Genomic DNA, 23653 nt, shown 5'->3' on the forward strand with positions numbered 1-23653 from the left:
AATGTAATGTTTATGTTTTCAGGTTTCTACTTATTTTCATTAGACATGAATTCATTTTCATAGTGATGCAAAATATAACAACTTTTTCATTAGATAAATGAGTTACAAAGTCTGTAACAAAACAGAGTGCTTTTTTGTTACAGACTTTATAACTCATTTATCTATGAGTCTCCTTAGTGCTATATTGCCCCCCTAACAGGTGCCTGTTGATTACAAACATATTTGGCACCTATAGGTACTTACCATTAGTACTACTTTACCTACTATTTTGTTACTATAGTACATTTTTCATTAGCCCTGAATTCATATAAAAGGGAAAGCTAAGTATACATGACCAAGCATGCTTTTTCTATTTTCCGTTTGCTATTAAATCAGTGAACCAACAATTGGCTTGTCCCATTGTGTCTTACATTCTAACACTGATAGAGCTATTGAGAGTGACTCAAAGCAAACTGAAGTGAAATAAGAATATAATTATATTGTATTAGACTTTTTTAGTGCAAATCACAAAGTTTAGTTTAATTTCATGTAAAACAAGAGTAAAAATTCTACGGTAAAAATCAAATGATATATTTTGAAGAGCATTTTAAAACAAATTCCTCTATTTTACTGTGTTTAATCCATGATAATGCTGGACATTTTTTATGTATACAGATTGCAGGGCCAGCTCATCTGTGTATGTTGCTCTGGTGTGTCAGTAGACTCAGAAGCAACAATGCACTTCTGAGAGCTAGCTGATGATTGGTGGCTGCACATCTATGCCTCATGTCATTGGCTCATCACACATGTGCTCGTCTAGCCTATCTAGGTTTACCCTTTGCTAAATGATACCAGGAGAAGGAAGCAAATTGATAATAAAAGTAAAATGAAAAGATGTTTAAAATTTCATATTTTGTCTAAATCATAAAAGTTTAATTTTAACTTTACTGGCCCTTTAACATCAGCCCTGTATGAAAATATATGTATCCCAAGCACAGTCTGGTCATTTTAATGAATTAAGTAATGCACACTTGTGACAGTCACAAAATAAAAATAAAATAAAATCCAGCACACTTGTAGTGCACCATTATAAATGTGTAGCAAGAGAAGCACTGCATGAAGTGTATAACATGATTTCAGTGGATCACTCCCTTTCATGTACTCATATTTCTAACAACAGAACTACGTGCAATCTATTTAAATATGCCAGAAATGAAGGAGAAGGCCAGTGCACAGTCCAAAAAAAAAGCTAAAGCGGATCAAGGAACAGCTAAATCAATTAGGTTAAAAACAGAGGCTTTGAATTGCCAATAAACAAAGAACATTTAGCACAAATCAGTGCCAAATACCTCCCAACTGTCAAGCATCCTGCGGAATAGTCATGAATTGGGCTGCAGACAGAATGTTGGCAATACCTCCCAAGACATGCCCTGAACATCACTCCACCCCTCCCAAACTTAGTCTCATCTAGAAAAGACCAGTGGGCCACTTCCCTCAAGCTCTGGCAGATGTTGACATGTATGAAAACTGATGCTAACAAAGATAAAAGTACACATCAAATTAAGGACTAGGATGGTAATATATATCAACCAGCAGTCTACCTAAAAACCTGTTATTTTTTATTTAAAGATTGACCTTGTAATGCTCAAAATGTTATGCTGCTAAGGAAGGAACTCCCTGAAGATCTTTGAACTTGGAGGACTGCAAGGAACAGGGAGGGCTGCAGCAGCAGATCCAGAAAAAACTTTGAACCATGAATTAGTTGTAAAATAAACATATTGACCATTATCTGTATAGAAACTGCACCTTTCTCTTTTTTTTCCATTCTTTGAACTTGGGGAACAACTTAAAAGCATGCTAAGATTAGAAAGAGGTGAGGGGGGAACAGACAGGGGGAGTGAAAGAGGTAATAAATGGGAGACTGAGAGGGGGATCTATACTTCTTTCATCTAAGTTGATTATGCAAGTGCATAAAATACCAGTCGGTTGGAGTCTGATTTACATAAACGCCTGAATCAAAATATTTTTCATGCAAATACACACAGTCCCTGTGTATAGCTAGTAAGGATGGGCAAATGTTTTTTAACATTCGAAAAATGAAACAAATTTTAATACATTCGTTCATTAGTTTCGATTTTCAAATGTTTGTACAACATTTTAACATTCGTTTAATGCAGTGCTTTCCAAACTGTGTGTCGGGACACACTAGTGTGTCGGCAGCAGTGTGTAGGTGTGTCCCTGCTTCAGCACAAATTTTTTGTAATTTTTTTTTTGGTTTCTGACTTTCCGCCTGCCTGCTACGCATATCACATGGTTGACACGTGATTGATACCTAGGGGGACACAGATCATCTTAACCTTATGGTTCCCTTTTGGCGGCACATTGGCTCCTGACTGCATGTGTAGTCTCCTTAATTGGCTCGTGATTGCATGTGTAGTCAGTGAGTGGGATAGCAGTGTGTTTGCAGAGCGGGTAGTAGTCAATCGGACTCACCGAGCTCTGAGTGCAGCAGCTTAAATGCTGAGCTGAAATCAGTGGGGTTTTTTGCAACTAGCTCCCAGTAGTGCATTGCTGCTCCTGCTCTTGGATAGGAAGGGGAAGCTTAAAAATGCTTGATGATGAAATGCGAGTGTCTAATATTCCACCAAATATTCACAAACTGTGTTCATCCCATCAACCTCATACAGCCCATTAAAATAGTAAGTAGCTATTGGTGTTAAACTTTTTTTAAATTCTTGCACTCACATACTGTTACTTGTAAATACATTTTGTTATTATATAATTTATGTATATGTCCGTATCTCTTAAAACAAGTTAGTTTAACCTCCTGTTTGCCAGTACAACTGAATTACTGTGTCGCAAAGTGATGTAGGTCTAAAAAGCGTGTCCCCAACATAAAAAGTTTGGAAAGCTCTGGTTTAATGTAATAGTATTTCTAAAGCTTTCTTTAAATGTAACATTCGACCCAAATTTTCTAATAATTCGACTAAAATTATGCAATATTCACATTTGAAAAATTATAATTTATATATTTGTAATAGTATTTCAATATTTGTTCTTATCAACATTCGATTATGTAAATCGAATTTCTACAATAACATTCGTTCTAACATTCAAATTCGAATATAAACACAATCGCCCATCCCTATTAGATAGCTGGATAGATAGAAAGATAGATATATAGGTAGATTGATAGACAGATAGATTGATGGATAGATATATAGATAGATAGATAGATAAACACTGGATCCAATTTAGATTTAGATCTACATGATCCATTTAGACCATTCTAGATGCTAGGTTTCCTTTCTACAGATTCCTATCTGATCCTACCAGACCCATGTGTCATTTACACAAGAAAACATGAATGAACACAAGAATCCCTCAAATATACACGGAATCATAAACAGACAGTGTATGTAAATATATATATATAAACATCACCTGAAGATTTAACTTATATTGTATAATACACAATGTATCATTTTTTGTTTATCTGAGTATGTTAAAGGTTTAGAGAAGTATTACTACATTGTCAAATAACTGTACATAATTTTATTCTATAAATAAATCATATCGAAGACAATGAGCTACTAAAACTCTGAATAAAGTATTGAATTTCTTACCAGCAATGTAGAGAGAAGCATTTCTGCTAAATATTTTTCCTAAGCGGTTACTAGCAACGCACGTGTACACCCCTTCATTGGATTTGCCTTTAGCTTGATTAAAATGAAGAAAGAAAAGTGATCCGTCAGGAAGAATTGTACGCTGAGAGTCATTCTTACTGTTTTTCACAAGCTCTCCTTTGCGGTACCACTCGATTTTGGGTTTTGGGTTTCCTGCCGCTTGACAATTCAATGTGGCAGGCTGGTCCTTCCGTACAAACAAGTCTATAGGCTGATCAATGAAATAGGGGAGAAACTCTTCTGTATGGGGTTTTGAACCTGCAAGACAATAAAATAGAATATGCATTGTACATTAGGGCTCTTTTTACAACATTCTGTTTTGCAGCATTTCACTTACTGTATACAACAGTTTTCAATGGTGTCCATGTTACTTATATTCAGCGCTTGACTCAGTTTTACAACGTTTTTTCAGCACACTTAAGGTAAGAAATGTGTACTGTATATTCATTTTAATATTGTATTTTTTTAGACCTAGTGCTAAAGTATGAACATGTTATTTAAGGGACAGTACAGTACCTTGCGTTGCTATAGAATAACATATCGGCCAAGTCTTAACGTTTTTAAAACGAATTGACATCCTTTTCACTGTAATTATTTTTCAGTAGCCAAACTCCAGCCACCATATGTCTTATTTTGAAAAGCCGATCTGGCCTTTAGTCCACATACAACAAGGTTAGCCACTGTCATAAAATTAGAATAAAGTACATTATTTGTAGTTGTTATCTGATTAATCAATTTAAGGATTACATTTTCAGATCTAAATTACATTTAAAATAATGAAAATACTGTCCCAAACTGACCATGGATATAAGATAAGATAATGGAATGATTTAAAGACGTTTCAATGGGTTTGTTCCTGGGCTTAAAAATAATTTAAATTTTGCTTAAAAAATGATGGTTTACATGCCTATAAAATATTTTATATGTATATCTTTTCCATGGCAGTTATTGATTGCTAATATATTTATACTATACACACAAAAAATACTTTAACATCCCTTTAAAGTGTTTGGAAATGTAAGTGAAAAACACACCTATTCAGAGGGGCTTACCATCTCTTTAAGCTACCCCACATCTTATGTCTCTGCACACTAAACCTGTAGATTGTAAGCTCTCCAAGCAGGGACAATCTCTTCCTGTATTAGTTTTATTTAGTCTGTTATGCATTTGTATCTTAACACAACGATTTGCCATTTTATACCCCTATCACTTTACCCAGCACTATGGAATTTTGCAGCACAATAAAAATAAGTAATTATAATAATAATATTGCAATTTTTTTTTCTTTTAATTTATTTGTTTTTGTGGCTGAAAATTATATTTCTTCTTAAAAGAACTAACAAAGATTCCATATGAAAGTGCAACATTGAAAAAAGTTTAAATTTTGTTTTGCCTGGACAAACATATATGAGGTAAAAACTGTTAAAATGTAATATGAAACTGAATTTAAATGGATAATAAAGTCCAAATTAAACTTTCATGATTCAGATAGGGCATGTCATTTTTTTTTTTAATCTTTTATTTATTTCCAACAAATGAACAAAATCAACAAAAAATAGAAATTCTTATATTACACAGTGTTAAATTAAATACAAGGTATGCCATTATTACATGAAACACATAATCTAAGAGAAATTTCACATTATTGTAATCTTGTGATAAGCTAGTTTCTAAATGAAATATGTGCATACCTATTCTGTTTAAAAATATGCTTCGAACTGCATTTTATGAAAATAATACTTGTCATATACAGTTTAGGTAACCATGTTGTTGGATTTTTATATTTTTAACAATTAGACCAGAAAAATATGTCTGAAGGAAAATAATATAGACCAAAACCAATTTAAATAAAACATTTCAAAAAGCCAAAACGGGGAAAAACAAAACAACAAACAAACAGACACTCAAAAGGAAAAAAAAAAAAAAAAATTGAACTCATAAGGTAAAAAGGGGAACCTGTCTCTCCCTCTTCTCTCCTCCCTCCCTGTTACCAGACATTTAGCTGCACCATTTCCGAATTTCTAAATGGAAAGATCAGATGCTCTATTTCATTGTCTGGAAAACTTTTGATAAATACTGACCACTTCTTGAAAAATAACTTAATATCTTCCTCATTGTTTAGATTTGTGTCTCTCTGTTCTAGCATGCATTGTTTTTTAAGATAGTTTTTTACTTCTAAAATTGTAGGAGCCCTATGTTTTTTCCAGCATGAAGTTATTAAATTTCTAGCAGCTAATATTGAGAGAGTTACTAATTTATCCTGGGGGGGTTGTTTTTCCTGTTTTTTTATACAGAAGGCCACTTGCGTTAATGTGATATCCAGAGGGGAGATTCCCAGTGTGTTATTAAGCCAGTACTCTAGTTTATGCCAAAATTGGGTAACTTTCGGGCAACTCCAGATCATATGTTTTAAATCTGCCGCATAGAGGGAGCATTTTGGACATGTATTAAAGTTTACATTGTGTAATCTATGGCCCTTCTCTGGCGTAAAATAGGCTCTATGCATGAATTTGACATGTGTCTCTCTCCAGTTCGCAGAAAGCGTAGCCTGAGATACAATTCTAATAGATCTTTGAATAAATTTTGGTTCAATGTCGTTAGAGATAATTAGACTGTTCCAGCCCGTTGCTATCTGATCTAATACTTGCAAACCCTTGATATTGCGGATAGATCTATAGCAATATGTGATTGATGTATGCCCGCTCTTTGTTAATAAGAGCCAGTTCTCCATTTCTCCCATGTCCCAGCTCCAGCCTGTCTTTTTCACCAATTCTAAGAAATAATGTCTTAATTGCAGATAGGCAAAAAATTCGTTATTTGCTAAATTGAATTGAATTTTCAATTCCTCAAATGTTTTCACACATTTTATATCTGCCCTGACAATTTGATTGACTTTCGTCAAACCCTTAGCATACCATTTATTAAAAGTTGCCGAGTTTAAACTAGGGCGAAAGTTAGGGTTACCCTGTATAGATAAATACTGTGAGACTCTACATTCGACTTTTAATAGACTCCCTATCTTCCACCATGCTTTGATGGGATTTGACATAGTTTTAAGTATCTTGATTTCAGGCGGGAGTGCTTTAGGCTCACAGTGGGCCAGTCCCGTGGGGAGAAAGGGATAGCAGATATTTTCATCTAAGTGATTGTTGGTCGCATAGTTTTTAGATAAGAACCAGTCTACCACCGTACGAGCGAGAAAAGTAAGATTGTAGGATCTTATATCTGGTAAAGACAATCCTCCAAATTCTTTCCCTGCTGAGAGTTTAGATATTGAGATTTTAGATCTCCTTCCCTGCCATATAAAATTTCTAATTGCAGAGTTAAGAGACCGAATATCTTTTTCGAGCATCATTATTGGTGTGTTCTGTAAAACATATAATAGTTTAGGGAGGAGGACCATCTTAAATAACGCGATTCTCCCAGAGAGTGAAATTGGTAAATTTAACCAGACTTTCAATTTTTCACGAATCAAAAGTAGTATTGGTGTTATATTAAGTTTGTATAGATCTGAGGGATTGACCGGGATAATAATCCCCAGATATTTAAATGAGTCTGTGACCTCTTTAAATGGACATTCGATTAATGATTCCTTTTTTTTCCTGAGCCATAAGATCTCTGATTTGGCTGCATTTATTTTATATCCGGAGAAGGACCCAAACATGGTTATTATGTGCAACAATTTGGGTATATTCCTTTTTGTATCTGAGATATACAAAAGTATATCGTCCGCATAAAGCGCAATTTTTATTTCATGTTTGGATATTGTGATCCCTTGAAGAGACTGTCTGATCCTTATTGCCAGGGACTCAATAGCTATGTCAAAAATGAGAGGAGATAGGGGGCACCCCTGTCGCGTACCCCGTTGAATTGCTATATCAGATGATAGAAAATTATTAATTATTAATTGGGTATGGGGATTTTTATATAAGTTTTTTATGAAATTTGAAAATTTGCCTGAGATTCCGAATTTCGCCAGTGATATAAATATATGGCTAAAATATACCGAGTCAAAGGCTTTCTCAGCATCAATTGCAATTATAGCAAGATCTGAGGTGCCCCCCATCTCCTCCCCCCTAGCTGTCTTCTGTGACAGATATTCTGTTATTGCCAACACTTCTCTAATCTTTGAGGCCGAGTTGCGGTTTTTAAGAAAACCTGCTTGGTCACTATGAATGATATGGGTAAGGCCACTTTGAAGTCTACTTGCAAGTATTGAGGCTAAGATTTTGTATTCAGAATTCAGGAGAGCTATGGGCCTGTAAGACTCTCTTTGAGTTGGGTCTTTCCCCCCTTTGAGCAAAAGAGTTGTGTATGAAGCCGTAAAACTAGATGGTATGTTTTTACCGTCTATGAAAAATTGGTTAAATAGCTTACAGAGATATGGGACCGCTTCAGAAGCTAGAATTTTGTACACTTCGTTAGGGAGCCCATCTGGGCCTGCTGCTTTGTTTAATGATAACTCAGAGATCGTTTTGCTAATTTCTTCTTCTGAGATCGGTTTATTCAGGTAAGAAATTATTTCCTCAGGAACTGTGGGACAAGTTATTTTGCTCCAAAATTCATGAGACTGATCCGGCTCCTGAGTTCTAGCAGAATAGAGGTCTTTATAATATTTTGCGAAACTCTCTAGTATATCTTCAGATTGTGTGAGGGTACTCCCTTTATGTTGTAATCTATCGATAAAAGAGGGGTTTTTTTCCGCTTTAACTAACCTGGCCATTAATTTACCAGATTTATTACCGAAACGGTACATTTTTGCCTGAAATCTAAGCTCTTTTTGAGTTTCAATGAGCAGTGTTAGGGCATCCCTTTCTTTTTTAGCTTTAGTGTATTTGGCCCAATTGAAAGATGATTTATGAAGGAGAAAATGGTTGTACGAGTTTATAACAAAGTTGGTAGCTTCCCTTTCTCTCTTTTTCATAATCTTAGATATTTTGGCCGCGTATGCTATTATCTCTCCCCTAATGGTTGCCTTGGCGGCTCCCCAAAAGATTTCCGGCTTATCAATGTAATCTATGTTAAATTGGGTGTATTCTTTAAATTTATCATTTAAATATTTTTTAAATTTTACATCATTGGCCAGATGATAAGGAAACCTGAATCTCAGGGGAGCTGTTTTTGGGTTACTTAAATGAATTTCGAGAAAAATAGGGGCATGGTCTGATATAACTATGGGTGTGATTCCTGTTTTTATAGTCTTAGGACAAAGTCTCTCATCAGCTAGTATCAGGTCTATTCTGGATAAAGTTTTATGTACCCTAGATAAGCAGGTATAGTCTCGGACATCGGGGTTTTGCATCCGCCAGATGTCTTTGACCAGCAAATTCTGAAAGAGACATTTAAAGATTTTTGTTTCTAGTTTGTCCTTTTTTGCCTTTAGTTGTTTGCTATTGTGTCTCAGTCTGTCTAAGGGAGATTGTGGGGCCATATTGAAGTCTCCTCCTGTTAACAAGAACCCTTCTGTAAAGGATAAAATGGTGGATTGCATTATGTTCCAAAATTCATAGTCCAGTTTGTTGGGTGCGTATAGATTACACAATGTATAAACTTGGTTGGCTATACGGATTTTTATCATTATGAATCTCCCCTCTGGATCGACCTTTGTCTGGAGTATGTGATAATCTAGCCGTTTGCCTAGCAATATTGCCACCCCTCTCTTCCGCTTAACACTAGGTGAGGCGATAACCTCTTTTATCCATGAGCCTTTTAGTTTCATGGCTTCTTCTAAGTTAAGATGTGTTTCTTGTAAGAAGATAATGTCTGCCTGAAGTTTTCGCATATGTGTAATTATGGCTTTTCTTTTTATGGGAGTTGAGATTCCTCCCACATTCCATGATATTAATCTGAACTTATCAAGTGGTTTCGTCATATGGACTTAATCACTAAGATTAAGTAGAGCGGGAAGATAGAGAAGCATGGGGGGAGAGAGAGAGAGGAGGGAAAAGAAGGAGAGGGGAAAGAAAAAAAAAAAAAAAAAAAAAAGGGGGTGGGGGATTGAAACTCTATTATATGATGAAGGAGGAGGACCAACTCCTCCTTTTTCCCTCTGTCCCAAAAGGGATCCCCTACCGGGAAATGGAATTTTGATATGGTAGACCTACTGTACTTGTTTGATAAATAATGGATGGAGGGAAAGAAAGAGAAAAGCCATGTCGCGAAGAGCAACATTGTTATTATACTCTTAATTTTAAATTGAAGGCCCTTACTGTGACAGAGCTCACCCTGCTGACTCTACTTCAGAGTATAACCTGTCTGCCTCTTTGACATTGTCAAAAAAATGTGTGGTATTTCCAATGACTACTTTAAGTTTAGATGGGTATATTATCGTTGCCCTATAACCTTTTTGAATAAATTTTGTACATACAGGTGCTAGGTCTCTTCTTTTCAAGGAGGTCTCTGCCGAGTAGTCCTGAAACAATAAAATTTTAGCACCGTCTATATTAATGGGTTGCTTTTTCCTGAACTGTTGTAAAATAAGAACTTTGTCTAGATAATTCAAGAACCTGGCAATGACTACCCTTGGCCTTCTGTTTGTTTTGTTGTCATCTAGGGGAGGGCCGATTCTGTGCGCTCTTTCGATTACTATCTGTGTGCTTGGTATTTCCAGTAGTTTACCTAGCGTTTCTGTTATAAATAGCGTTAGGTTTTCATATTTTTTTTCTTCTGGTATACCAATTATCCTTATGTTATTTCTTCGTGATCGATTTTCTAGATCATCTAATCTGAGCTGTAGTTTTTGTATTCTGCTTTCTGCGTCCTCCAATTTGGTGCCTTGTACCACTGTGAGGTCTTCTAAATCTGAAACCCTCTGCTCTGCCTCTTGCAGCCTGCTTGAAAATTGCCTGACTTCCTGGGATAATTGATCTATATCGTGTTTGATTTCCATTCTTAAGGTGTCAAATTTAGGAGTCAAAGCTTCTGATATATTGGTGACTAGGTTTTGTAAGTTTAGTACCTCACTTGCTGAATTAGGATTTGTTGCGCAGTGTACCTCCACTGTGGGCTCAGTGGTTCCCTTTGATTTCTTATCCCTATGCCTGCCCGCCATGCCTGGAGATATTGTCTTAGAGGAAGTGTTAAGAAATTTGTCCATGTGCCAAAAGTGCGAGTGCAAGACACACTTATTGGGGGGGGGGGGCACCCCTATATGGTGAGTGAAAGTACTGAAGTGAGGCAAGGAAGTGAATGGTGTGGGGAAAAAAAAAAAAAAAAAAAAAGGGGGAAGTGAAAGTATTAAAGTGACTTGTAGTTATGAGAAGTGACAGGGAGTGGATTTTTATGTGATTATTTGTGAAAAGCGTGAGAGAAAAAAAAAATCTCTAAGAAGACAAGGTGTGGGTGACTTCAGGATTGTGATCTCTTACTTTGGCAGTCAGACAGAGGGTCTCAGACAAATTTAAAACGATACACAAGAGGAGGTAATATATGATCTTTATCACTGAAACAGTTCCTTCACTATAGTTTGATTTTAAGTTAATTTCCCTATTAGGTCACAATCTCAATAGGGAGGATGATTGAGGTGGCACTAGCCGTGGGCAGATTTGCAGCTCTATTTAGTACACTTAATTACCTTTTTTGTCAATTTGCTACTATATGTGGTCTGTAGCTGGTTTCACAATTTTTAATAATATTAGATTTAAATAGGCCCGCCTCTAAAAGTAATGTTAGATTTTAGCTAAGTATAACCAGTGTTTAAGCGTGGATGTTTAAAGATTAGAATCTAAACTAATAAGTGTTAACAAACACTTAAACTAGAATATAAGAGGGATTAAACCTTTATGTGAAATTGTGAAGAAAGCTTCGAGTTTTATAACCAAGTTTGGCAGTCTGGCACAAAAAAAAAAAAAAAAAAAAAAAAGAAAATTGTTTTTTTAACAAGATTCAGGGTAATACAATCTTAACACCTTAAAAAAATAAATTAACCCTATTAGCCTTCTACACCGTAAATTTACCTGATTCTCAAGATCTTATTATTCAAAGGCTTAACATACTAAGACTCAACAGGCAGCCTATGCACATGCATATCAAAAATATCATAAATTGTTATATATCTCCAAATTATGCTGAAACCTTCACAAACAACCTGCAGGTGAGAAACATTTCTAATTGTGGCATAACATTGGTCTGTGAGAAAAAGCCAGGAACCTCTAATTCAACATTATATGTAATTTAATAAAGTTCGAGCAATTCTTTAATGAGAGATTTCAGAGGAGCAGTCTATTTTTTACTCATATAGCGTGATGCTCTTAAAAAAAAAAAAAAAAAAAGAAAAAAAGTAAGATCTTTTGTGATGCTTGTAAGTTCCTTTAATCATATAGATCCTTTTTTCCTGACTTGTGTTGGTAAGCAGGAAGAATGTAGCTATTTATAATGGTTGTGTCTCTCTTGAGGGTTTGGCACTTTATGTCACTCTTAGCTTAGATCTTAATTTTCCCTTGCTTCCAATCTTTGTAGCTATATTTTGTAACAAAAGCTGTCCCAGAAACAATTCTTCTTTCTTTTCTTCTCTTCCACCCTCTATCTTTTAGCTTTGTCAGAGATAGACTTAGTTCAGGTATAAGATTTCGTAATAAACATCTTTCCCAGTATAGAAAATTCCTAAGAATGTATATGTTTCAGTCCAGCCTGTAATGCCCTTTAACTTTCGCTCCAGCCCCCTTTCACAGCTTCTCTATGGGCTATCAAAAATTAACCCACCAAATACAGAGATATTTGTCGTGACTCTGTTTAATGTACTGTTTAATGTACTCACCCTCCGGTGTCTCACTATGTCTGCGGTCTGAGATTGATCCTCCGGGCTTCGGTTCCGTTCTTACCCTGCCAGGAGGGGAAATTTCTTTTTGAAGCCTGAGAGGTATTTGCAAGGCGTTAGCCCTCCTTATCCCACCTCCTCCCGCGCAACAACGGTGGGGGAGAAGGGGTCCGATGAGCGCTTCTATACTGAGCCCTGGAGCAGAGCCGGCACTGGTGGAGCTCAACCTGCCGCCTCCACGGGAGGACCCCAAGCAAGGACAGCGCAATCCTCTGAGACGCCGACTCCGCCGGCTCCCAGGGGCTCCTCCTCCCACGCAGCACCGGTGGGGGAGGAGGAGTAGTCGTCGATCCTTCTCCGGGCTCCTAAACGTTCCTGAGTCGGTATCCGCAGGCTTCTCAGACCGGAAGGGTAAGTCCACAAATTTGACCCCGGGAGGGGAGAAAGTCAGCCGGGTAAGCTAGTAAAGCCGAAAGTGGGGTGTAAGGCTTGAGCAGCGGAATACTACAGGCGTTTTAAAAGTCTTTACAGGTATACACACTTGGAGTTTTCACCTCTAATTGCGTGAACGGTTTCTCTGTGGGAAGTTGAAAAGGCTCTTTTCTGAGGTTATTCCATCTCCGTTTTGCAGAATTAGGTCTTAGATTCTAAAAGGTTCCCTTCAAGACAGGGATTCTCTTTTCAGTGGGATGTAATTTCCACTGTGAGTTCCAGCAGCGGTGAAGTTTGCCGTCCTGCTAGCAGTCCCTGACTCTGAGGGCTTGGCGCGTGGAAAACACCGCCAGGTGCTTTGGACAGGAGAACAATCGCTCAGCCACCTGTGCTAAGCTCCTCCTCCGGAACAAAAAAAAAAAGGGCATGTCATTTTAAACAACTTTATAATTTACTTTTATCATCAAATTTGCTTTGTCCTTTTGGTATTTAGTTGAAAGCTAAACGTAGGTAGGCTCATATGCTAATTTCTAAGCCCTTGAAGGCTGCCTCTTATCTGAATGCATGTTACAGTTTGTCACAGCTAGAGGGCGTTAGTCAGCACTAATTGCCTGAAATGCAAGTCTGTCAAAAGATCTGAGATTTGGAGGCAGTCTGCAGAAGCTTAGATACAAGGTAATTACAGAGGTAAAAAATATATTTCTATAACAGTGTTGGTCATGCAAAACTGAGGAATGGTAAATAAATGGATTATCTATCTTTTTAAACAATAACATTTGTGGTGTTTACTATCCCTTTAATATGAAAGCTTGTAAAATATATGCAAAAATGTATACATAATATATAACTGCCATAATTGAGGGTAATTATTACCTAATAAGTGATAATCTGAATCTTTTTATACTGGGCACTTGGCTACTTAAACAGCAAAAATGATGAAATGAGCATAACAGAACTTATAAGAAAAGAAGTCACATTCCAAGAATTGTTATTAGCAATGTGTTGTGCATTCCAGAGCAGATGACACCACATCCTTCAACCTTCCTGTGCAGATTAATCATTTTACTTCTTAAAATAGACATTTACAGACTTAAACAAATAATATTTTGCAATTATGCAGAATGATCTTTTTATTAAAGGGATATGAACTTTAAAATATTTATTTCATGATTCAGATAGAGCATGGGATTTTAAACAACTTTCTAATGTACTCCTAATATTAATTTCCTTTAACTTCTTGTTATCTTTTGTTGAAAAGCAGGGACGTATGCTTATGAGCCAGCCCATTTCTGGAGAACTATATGGCAGCAGTTTTGCAAGAGCACTAGATTTCCTGTCATATAGTGCTCCAGATGTCTACCTAGGTATCTCTTAATCACAGAATATTATGGGGAATAAAGCAAATTTAATAATAGAGGTAAAATTGTTTTGTTTTTTTAAATTATATGCTCTATCTGAATCACAAAATATTTTTTTTTTTGGGTTTCATATCCCTTTAAGTTGTAGTCCATGTATACTGAACCTACAACCTTGCACATTAAAGGGATATAAAAGTACAATGAAAAAAGGTTAAGAACACAGCTAAAGTCATCTCCAGATAGACATTGCACTACCGATCCTTAGCAGGAAACAGCCAATAAGCCAATCACTCATGGTATTTCTTGGTAGACAGCACATTTGGTTCTTTGTGGGGATAAACAGATAGTTATATGCAAGCAATAGTGCAATAATAAAGCACTCAAATGTGTTAACACGTTTTGTTACTGCACTAGGACTTTAGCTCTGGAATCCCTCACTGTATTTCGCCAATCACACAATTCATATTTCCCGTTTCTGCTAATTTAGGAGGGAATAGCAAAAAAATAAAAGATGTACCAAAAAGTTTAGACTTGCTTAAAGGTTCACTTTAATCTAATGATTGATTTCACACTATCTTGAAACCCTTAACTATATTTGTATTTTAACTTGGGACCTAATTTAAGGGGGAAAACCTGCATATCCAGGGTCAGGATCTGTTTTGTCCAGGACTGTTGACTGCTCAGGGGTGTAGACAGCTCAGGGGTATGGGCAGCTCAGGGGTGTGGCCATTTGATTCATGACAGATTTGTGACATAGTGAAGTGATTGAAGGGTTTCTGGACACTCATAGAGGAAGAAGGGACAACAAGACAGAGGTCCCATTATGGGGTAAACATGCAAATCATAGGATGATTGAGAGCCCTGTATTTGCCTAACACCTTTTTAGGAAATTATTCCACATTTCTTCTATGCTCTCTCTGAAGCATGGTGTTACCCGAGCAGAGTTAAAAACAGATACATCTAAAGAATTACAGAAATTCCTGATGTTCTTCTCTGTATTTAGACATACTTATTTTGAAATACTGTTCACCATAGCTACAACTCTTTTGGCTTTAAAGGGACATGAAACGTTAAAAAATGCTAAGTAGAATGATGCAGTCAAAAAGATTAGTCTAAGAATAACATGTAGATGTATTTTTAAAAGTTTCATTAGCTGTTTAAATATATACAAAGTAATTGTAAAGTTTTAGGTGTCTATAAAACAGTGGGAGCTGCCATTTTGTAACTTAGGTTACCTTCTCTGCTGTGGCCAATTAGGGACAGTTATAAATAGGTCACTGTATGGCTGTTTGGAATATAACAGTGTTCTGCACTTCCATTTCTAACAGGAACTGAAAAGCTCACAATTTTAGAATGGAAGTACAGAAAAAGGGGACAAAATAAATAATGAGTTTTTTTATTTATATATATATATATATATATATATATATATATATATATATATATGATTTATAATTTTATATTACCATATCAAAGTGTTTAATATCCCTTTGAACATGGACTAATTGACAAGTAGCATATTGGTCATTGACTTAAAACCTTTTAAAAAAGATTTGAAAAAGGTATGCAGGTTTCGTTCATGAATATTTTAAATTAACCCTTTGAGTGCTAATGACGGCTCTGAGCCGTCACAGAGTTTCCCACTCTGGTGCTAATGACGGCTCAGAGCCGTCACTAGCACTCTCCCATCTTGAGGGAGATCTGGGGGGTGCCAACCGGTCCTACCCTGGCGATCATGCCTGTAGAGTGACAGGCATCTGGTTTTGTACGGTGACGTCACGCGCAATGACGTGATGACGTCACTGCGCAACTTTATTAACAATTTGTCAATACAAAGTATAGGGAAAGGGGGCATGCTGCTTAGAAGCCTGTATCTCAGGCATCTAAGCAGCTACAAGACCCACCATTGGAAAGGTAATTGCCTAACCTTTCCAATGATGTAAGTCTTGGGGATCTAGGAAAAAAAAAAAAAAAGTTAATTTTTTTTCCCACAAAATAAAAAAATAAAACAATAAAATAAATCAGCTTAGCACCCAGGTGGGAAAGTGCTTAGCACTCAAAGGGTTAAGTACACTATTTCTATAGCCTCCAGCCAGGCACAGTTTGCATTGCCTTTTATTTATTTATTTATTTATTTATTTAGCTATTTATTTTCAAAAATAGGCTGAGGCACTTCAGCCAATCAAAGTGACAGAAGAATTGGTGAAAAATTATTACCTGACCAAAGAGAGGAAAAAATACTTTCCCTTTATTTAAAATTCCTTTCATTCTGTTGTCCTTCTTAAATCTCAAATAATAAGAATTTTATTTTATATTTACGCACTGATTTTTAAACAGCTAATACATTATAGAGTGAAGGGTTAACAAACAGTATAGTCACAAATATGTATGCTCCTCATTCTGCAAGGTTACTTATTAAAAAAGTTGTGTCAATGTGATTGTTCTGTGTACCTAAATTCCAGTTCACCCAAAGGGGCCGATTTATCAAGCTCAGAATGGAGCTTGATGACCCTTGTTTCCAGAGAACCTTTAAACTCGCCGGAAACAGAAGTTATAAATCAGCGGTCTAAAGACCGCTGCTCCATAACTTGTCCACCTCACCTGCTCTGAGGCCACGAACAGAAATTATCCCAATTAAATACGATCAGGTTGATTGACACCTCTTGCTAGCGGCCAATTAGCCGCGAATCTGCAGAGGGCGGTATTGCGCAAGCAGTTCTGGTGAACTGCTTGTGCAATGATAAATGCCCACAGCGTATGCTGTCGGCATTTATCGATGTGCAGCGGACGTGGTACGCTGCATCGTATCATGTCCGCTCGCACTTTGATAAATATACCCCATATGGTCTTCTATCAGATGGGTTATTATGGGCTTTTCAAATGCAAACCAATTCCAATCCATTTTCAACCTCACAATAACACATTTACCCAATGGTTTTCAAAACATTCAGCCCATTTACCATTGACCTCCTTTACCTTGCAATAGGGACAATATAGCAGTTATATTCCAATCAATCAAAACACAAATTTTCATCTGTTTTTTAACATTTCAAATTCTACACATTGAACCTATTAAAAACTCACTGGGGACGATTTACTGATCAGCGGATGCTGCTTATTCCGCGTGAGCCTTCCGGCTTGCCGAAAACAGGAGTTAAGAAGAAGCGATCTTAAGACCTCTGCTCTTTAACTCATCTGCAACCTCTGAGGTGGCAGACTGCAATCATCCCGATCAGATACTATCGGGTTGATTGACATCCCCTGCTAGCGGCCGATTGATCGTGAATTTTCAGGGGTGGCATTGCACAAACATTTCACCAGAAATGTTTGTGCAATGTTAAATGCAGACAGCGTATGCTGTCAACATTTAGCAATGCAGGACGGACCTAATAAGCTATAGCGAATCATGTCCGCCCGAGGTATGATAAATCTGCCCACTGTGAAATGTTTCCGGAAAAGGGTTAATATTTGAGTTGGTTTATGGTGTATCTATATGAATTAAAGGGGCATGAAACCCATTTTTTTTTTCTTTTAAGATTCAGATAGAGCATTAATTTGAAGCAATTTTCCATTTTAATTCTATTAACAATTTTTGCATTGTTCTCATCAAATTCTATTTTAAAGAGACAGCAATGCATTACTGGGAGCTAGCTGAACACGTCAGTAAGTCTATGACAAGAGGCATATATGTCCAGCCACCAATTAATAGCTAGCTCCTAGCTCCTGAGCCTATCTAGATATGCTTTTCAACAAAGGATACCAAAACAACTAAGCAAATTAGATTTACCAGAAATAAATTGCAAAGTTGCTTAAAATGATATGCTTTCCTTTAAAGGGACATGAAACAAAAAAAAATGATTTCATGATTTAGGTAGAACATACAATTTTAAACAACTTTTCAGTTTACTTCTATTATCAAATTTGCTTCATTCTCTTGGTATGCTTTGTTGAAGGAGCAGCAATGCACTACTGGTTTCTAACTGAACACATGGGTGAGCCAATGACAATCGGTATATATATATATATATATATATATGCAGCCACCAATCAGCAGCTAGAACTTAAGTTCTTTGCTGCTCCTGAGCTTTCCTAGATAAAGATTTCAGCAAAGGATAACAAGAGAAGGAAGCAAATTAAATAATAGAAGTAAATTGGAAAGTTGTTCTGTCTAAATCATAAAAAAAATTGTGTTTCATATCCCTTTAAAGGGACACTGAACCCAATTTTTTTTTTTTCATGATTCAGCCAGAGCATGCAATTTTAAGCAACGTTCTAATTTACTTCTATTATCAGCTAATTTTTGGTTCAGAACCATGGAGAGCACTTGTTTATTGGTGCAGTCCAATCAGCAAGGACAACCCAGGTTGTTCACCAAAAATGGGCCGACATCTAAACTTACATTCTTGCTTTTCAAATAAACATACCAAGAGAATGAAGAAAATTTGATAATAGGAGTAAATTAGAAAGTTGCTTAAAATTGCATGTTCTATCTGAATCATGAAAGAAAAAAATTGGGTTCAGTGTCCCTTTAAGTATAAATAAATAGTTGCCAGATTCTTCAGATTTGTAACCTTTTAAACAATCAATAAATTGTACAACCCAACCCAAAAGTAAGTACAAGTTACTTACCTAAAAATAAACCCAATTGATATTTTAGTGTGTGATAAATCAGCATCTATTGGAAGTGGGAATACTGTGTTGCTATAATTCACTATAGAAAATAAAAGTAAATTGATGGTGTTTTGTTAATACTTTAATGTATAAGACAAAAAGTTTTTGCATATTGATGCAGTAAACTGTAATTCTTAAAGCCTGTCAAGAATTACAGATTGTGCTGGGAAATAAAGCTTAAATTACAGCTGTAACTAATGTTTTTATTGGCACCTCTCTGTTTTTTCAGTTGTTATTGGAATGTAATTCATAGAAAATAATGAGCCTTTGAATAGCTGACAACTTGGGGTGTTTTTTTCTTTTTTTTTTAAATGGCATTTATCACAAAACGACTTGGCTTTTTAAGTAATAAAGTATTGTTTTTAAGGACATACCTTTCCACAGTCTAGGTTACAACTGGTATAAAATATACCCTTAAAGGGATAGAAAAGTCAAAATTAAAGGGGCATGAAACCCACATTTTTCCAATTTACCTCTATTATCTAATTTGCTTTATTCTCTTGATATTGTTTGTTGAGAAGCTTATCCAAATAGGCTCATTAGCTGCTGATTGGTGGCTGCACATAGATGCCTCACCTTTGTGCATTGCTATTTCTTCAACAAAGGATATCTGAAGAATTAAGTAAATTGAATAATAAAAGTAAATTTGAATGTTGTTTAAAATTGTATTATCTATCTGAATCATGAAATACATATTTTGGGTTTCATGTGCATTTAAGCTTGTCTGATTAAGCCAGAATATGTTATCTTAAGACACTATTAAATTCACTTTTATTTTCCAAATTTGCTTTGTTCACTTGGTATCCTTTACTGAAAAAGAATATGTACAAATCCTACAGTACGGCTAGCTAGCTGGTGATTAGTGGCTATACACAGTTTGTCTCTTGTTGGCTTGCTAGATGTGTTCAGCTAGCTCCAAGTACTGCATTGCTGGTCCTTCAGCAAAAGATACCAAGAAAATAAAGCAAATTTGATAATTAAAGTAAATTGGAAAGTTCTTCAAAATTGTATGTTCTATCTGATTCATGAAAGAAAAAAAATTGAGTTTCATGTTCCTTTAATTTGTTTCCTTATTATTTTTAAATGTATTTAATAGCAGGGCATTACAATGAGCCTGAACTATTTTATAGAAAGGACCATGGGTAAATTCAGGATATTCATTTAGGGACTTTATCACACCCACAGTAAATTTACAATTGTTAAGAGGTCATTCTTTGGGGTTAGAGTAGGCAATTTCACCTTTAACAAAGGAAAGGGCTTTGTAATGTAATGACAGTCATCTTTTGTTGCCAATTTAGGTCACTCTATTAACTTTCTTTTCAGGGGAACAGACTTTATACACTAAGATGATTAAATTTAGAATTTAGTATCACACACAAATATATTCATTTTGGTACAACCATTTGAAATTTATCATTCAACATTGTTTTCTCTTATGGGAATAAATGTACATAAAATCTGTGATTCGGTTTTCAAATAGGATATAATTAGGTTTGGTGTCCCGTATTGAACTGAACAGTTTGGTATCTTTATCTTTAACTGGATGTCCAGTAAAATCTATAAAAAATGGAGATTTAAATATCCAATTATCTGGTGATGGTCATATTTTAATGGGCTGAGGCTTCAGCTTTGCATTTGTTGGAAGCTGTAATTAAAAGAGCAGAAAACATAAATATTGATACCCACAGAAAATCAATCCTCTATACATTACTTGACTTGCACCAAGGGGGTAAGGACAGAATACTTGCTGTATGAATTACTGATATGCTGGTTTGTGTGTGTTACTGGCACAGCCACCCTTAGCATTTCCGGGGCCCTGGGCAAAATAAATGTGTGGGGTTTCCAGCCCCGTATTTCTCAGCACTGGCATGAGAGCACAGGGTCCCCCAAAGTGTGCGGATCAGGGATAGTGCACGCTGCTTACCTTGCCTAAGAGGGAGGTCTGATATTTACACTATCTACACTGTATATATCATCTGTCTGTCTGTACAAACACACTTTTATATATATATATATATATATATATATATATATATATATATATATATATATATATATATATTCAAAATAATGGAATGCAATCTCCCGATTTAAACAGGGGAATATTCTTTAATCCCTTAAGTATGTGACATTTTGGGGTAAATTCCCCGTCTTCAAACATACTCCTGCACAAGTAATCACATCCCCTCAAATAGTTTTCGGTAAAGTTCTTTGCTATGTAGCTTTGCTGTTTTTGAAAGCACAAGCCAGAACAGCTAATACCTGTTTTTTCAAAAGCTATAAATATGAAAGCAGTATTTTGGAATGCACAAAGATGCAACACTTAACAGGCAACTTGTAATACAAGCACATTGAGCACACTACTACTGCTTCCCATTGAAAGCATAGAGCACAATGTTATCTATATGGTACACATGAACTAACACCCTCCAGTTGTGAAAAAAAACTGTAAAATGCACTGAAATAAGAGGTGGCCTTCAAGGGTTTAGAAATTAGCACATGAGCCTACCTAGATTTAGCTTTCAACTAAGGACACCAAGAGAGCAAAGCAAATTTCATGATAAAAGTGAATTGGCAAGATGTTTAAAATTGCATGCCCTATCTGAATCATGAACGTTTAATTTTGACTTGACTGTCCCTTTAAGAATTCATTTTTCAAATAGAGTATTCATTTTAAAAAATTTTTTTAAATTGTACATCTATTATCAAATTTACCTTGTTCTCTTAGTATCCTTTCTGGTGATTAGTGACTCACCAATACGACTCTTGTAATTATCTCACCAAATATGTTCAATCAAGTCCCAGTAGGGCATTGCTGCTATGGAGCTGAGTGTTACTATATGTTTACGTCTTTGCAATAGCAAATTGCCCTAGACACAGTAGACTTTTATGTTTCTTTAATGTTGTCTACTACTTGCAAATGTATTATAACATACCCGTAAAAAAAAAAAAAAAAAAAAAAAGATTAAAGGGACACAACACAGAAATTATGTAATTAATAATGAATTTATTCAAAGTCAAGATTAGCCTGCAAATAATATGCAGATGTAAACTATATTAGCTATTTAAATATTAAAGAATGACAAGTAATGTTTTAGTTTCTATAAAGTAATAGGCACCTCAATTTTGTATATACCTTAAAGAGACATAAAACACAATTTATTTTTTTCATGATTCAGATGCATGAGCATCTGATTCAGAGCATGTGATTTTAAACAACATTCCAATTTACTTCTATTATCTAATTTGTTTTGTTTGCTTGATATTCTTTGTTGAAAAAAATACCTAGGTAGATTTAGAAGATGCTCATTGGTGGCTGCACATATATTCCTCATGCTATGGGCTCACCCAATGCATTAACTAGCTCCCAGTAGTGCATTACTGCTTGTTCAACAAAGGATACCAAGCTAATTAAGCAAATTAGATAATAGAAGTAAAATGGAACATTGTTTAAAATTATATGTTCTATCTGAATCATGAAAGAACATTTTTGGGTTTCATGTCCCTTTAAAAGCCTGTTCTCCATATGTAATCTCTGCTGCTCAGACCAATTAGGGTGGTTATAAATCAGCATATGAATAACAGTCTCAGAAGATTTAGTGTCCCTTTAATGAGTTTCCAGAATGAATTGAGAAAATTTACAGAGGCGTAAATTCAAGTAATTTAAATAGGAATTACAGTTTTTGTTTTCAATTAATCAAAATAAGAGCAACTACACACTGCAAGCAGGACCTTACTAATCCAAGGCAAGAAAACCTTAGAAAAACAGTGACACCTGGGGGTCGATCCGATAAAAATCGTCGCCCGCAAAAGCCGGCGACGCCAATATTTGCACGAGTTTGGTATCCTATATACGGCGTAACCTAGAAGTTACGCGCGTATATTTCTGCCGTCGCCCGTAGTTTTTTGGGCTATAGGCAGGTATACCAAACCCGCGCAGTTTGGTATCCAATATGCAGCGTAAGGACTTACGTGGCGAAAATGGAGAAAACTTACTCCATTTTCACCTTGCCACAAAAAGCAGCCGTAAGAAGCCTTACGCTGACTATTGGAGCCCCGTAACTCCCTAAACTGGCAGCTAAAATAAACCTAACACCTAACGCATGCGCAATGTCTATCTCCCTGTCAACCGCGATCTTCTAAAATAAACCTAACACCTAACGCATGCGCAATGTCTATCTCCCTGTCAACCGCGATCTGCTAAAATAAACCTAACACCTAACGCATGCGCAATGTCTATCTACCTGTCAACCGCGATCCCCCCCCCCGAAATCCCTAATAAAGTTATTAACCCCTAAACCGCCGCTCCCGGACCCCGCCGCCATCTACATAAACTAACCCCCTACTGTGAGCCCCTAAAACCGCCGCCATCTACCTTATCTATCCCCTAATTAGAACCCCTTACACCGCTGTCATCTACCTTATCTATCCCCTAATCTGACCCCTTACACCGCCGCCACCTATATAAAAATTATTAACCCCTAATCTAATCCCCCTATACCGCCGCCAGCTATATTAATATTATTAACCCCTAATGTAAGCCCCTTACACCGCCGCCATCTCTATTAAAATGATTAACCCCTTATTTAATCTACCTACCCCGCCGCCAGCTATATTATCTATATTAACCCTAAGTATATTATAGTTAATATAGGTATTACATTATATATATTAACTATATTAACCCTAATTATATTAGGGTTAATATAGTTAATATAGTTACTATAGTATTTATATTAACTATATTAACTCTATCTAACCCTAACACCCCT

The 23653-nt window shown here is 36.1% G+C and overlaps 1 protein-coding gene across 1 annotated transcript in view; it reads right to left on the reverse strand.

The window, feature by feature from the left end:
• The window catches only part of ROBO4 (roundabout guidance receptor 4), a 458861-nt gene that overhangs the window by 429679 nt on the left and 5529 nt on the right, over positions 1–23653 (reverse strand). Inside the window, exon 2 of the mRNA XM_053690486.1 lies at positions 3606–3923. Coding sequence (XP_053546461.1) covers positions 3606–3923 — 318 coding nt within the window. The remainder of the gene's footprint in view (positions 1–3605; positions 3924–23653) is intronic.

Source organism: Bombina bombina, chromosome 8 (genome assembly GCF_027579735.1).
Source record: "Bombina bombina isolate aBomBom1 chromosome 8, aBomBom1.pri, whole genome shotgun sequence".
In the NCBI taxonomy this organism is placed as follows: domain Eukaryota; kingdom Metazoa; phylum Chordata; class Amphibia; order Anura; family Bombinatoridae; genus Bombina; species Bombina bombina.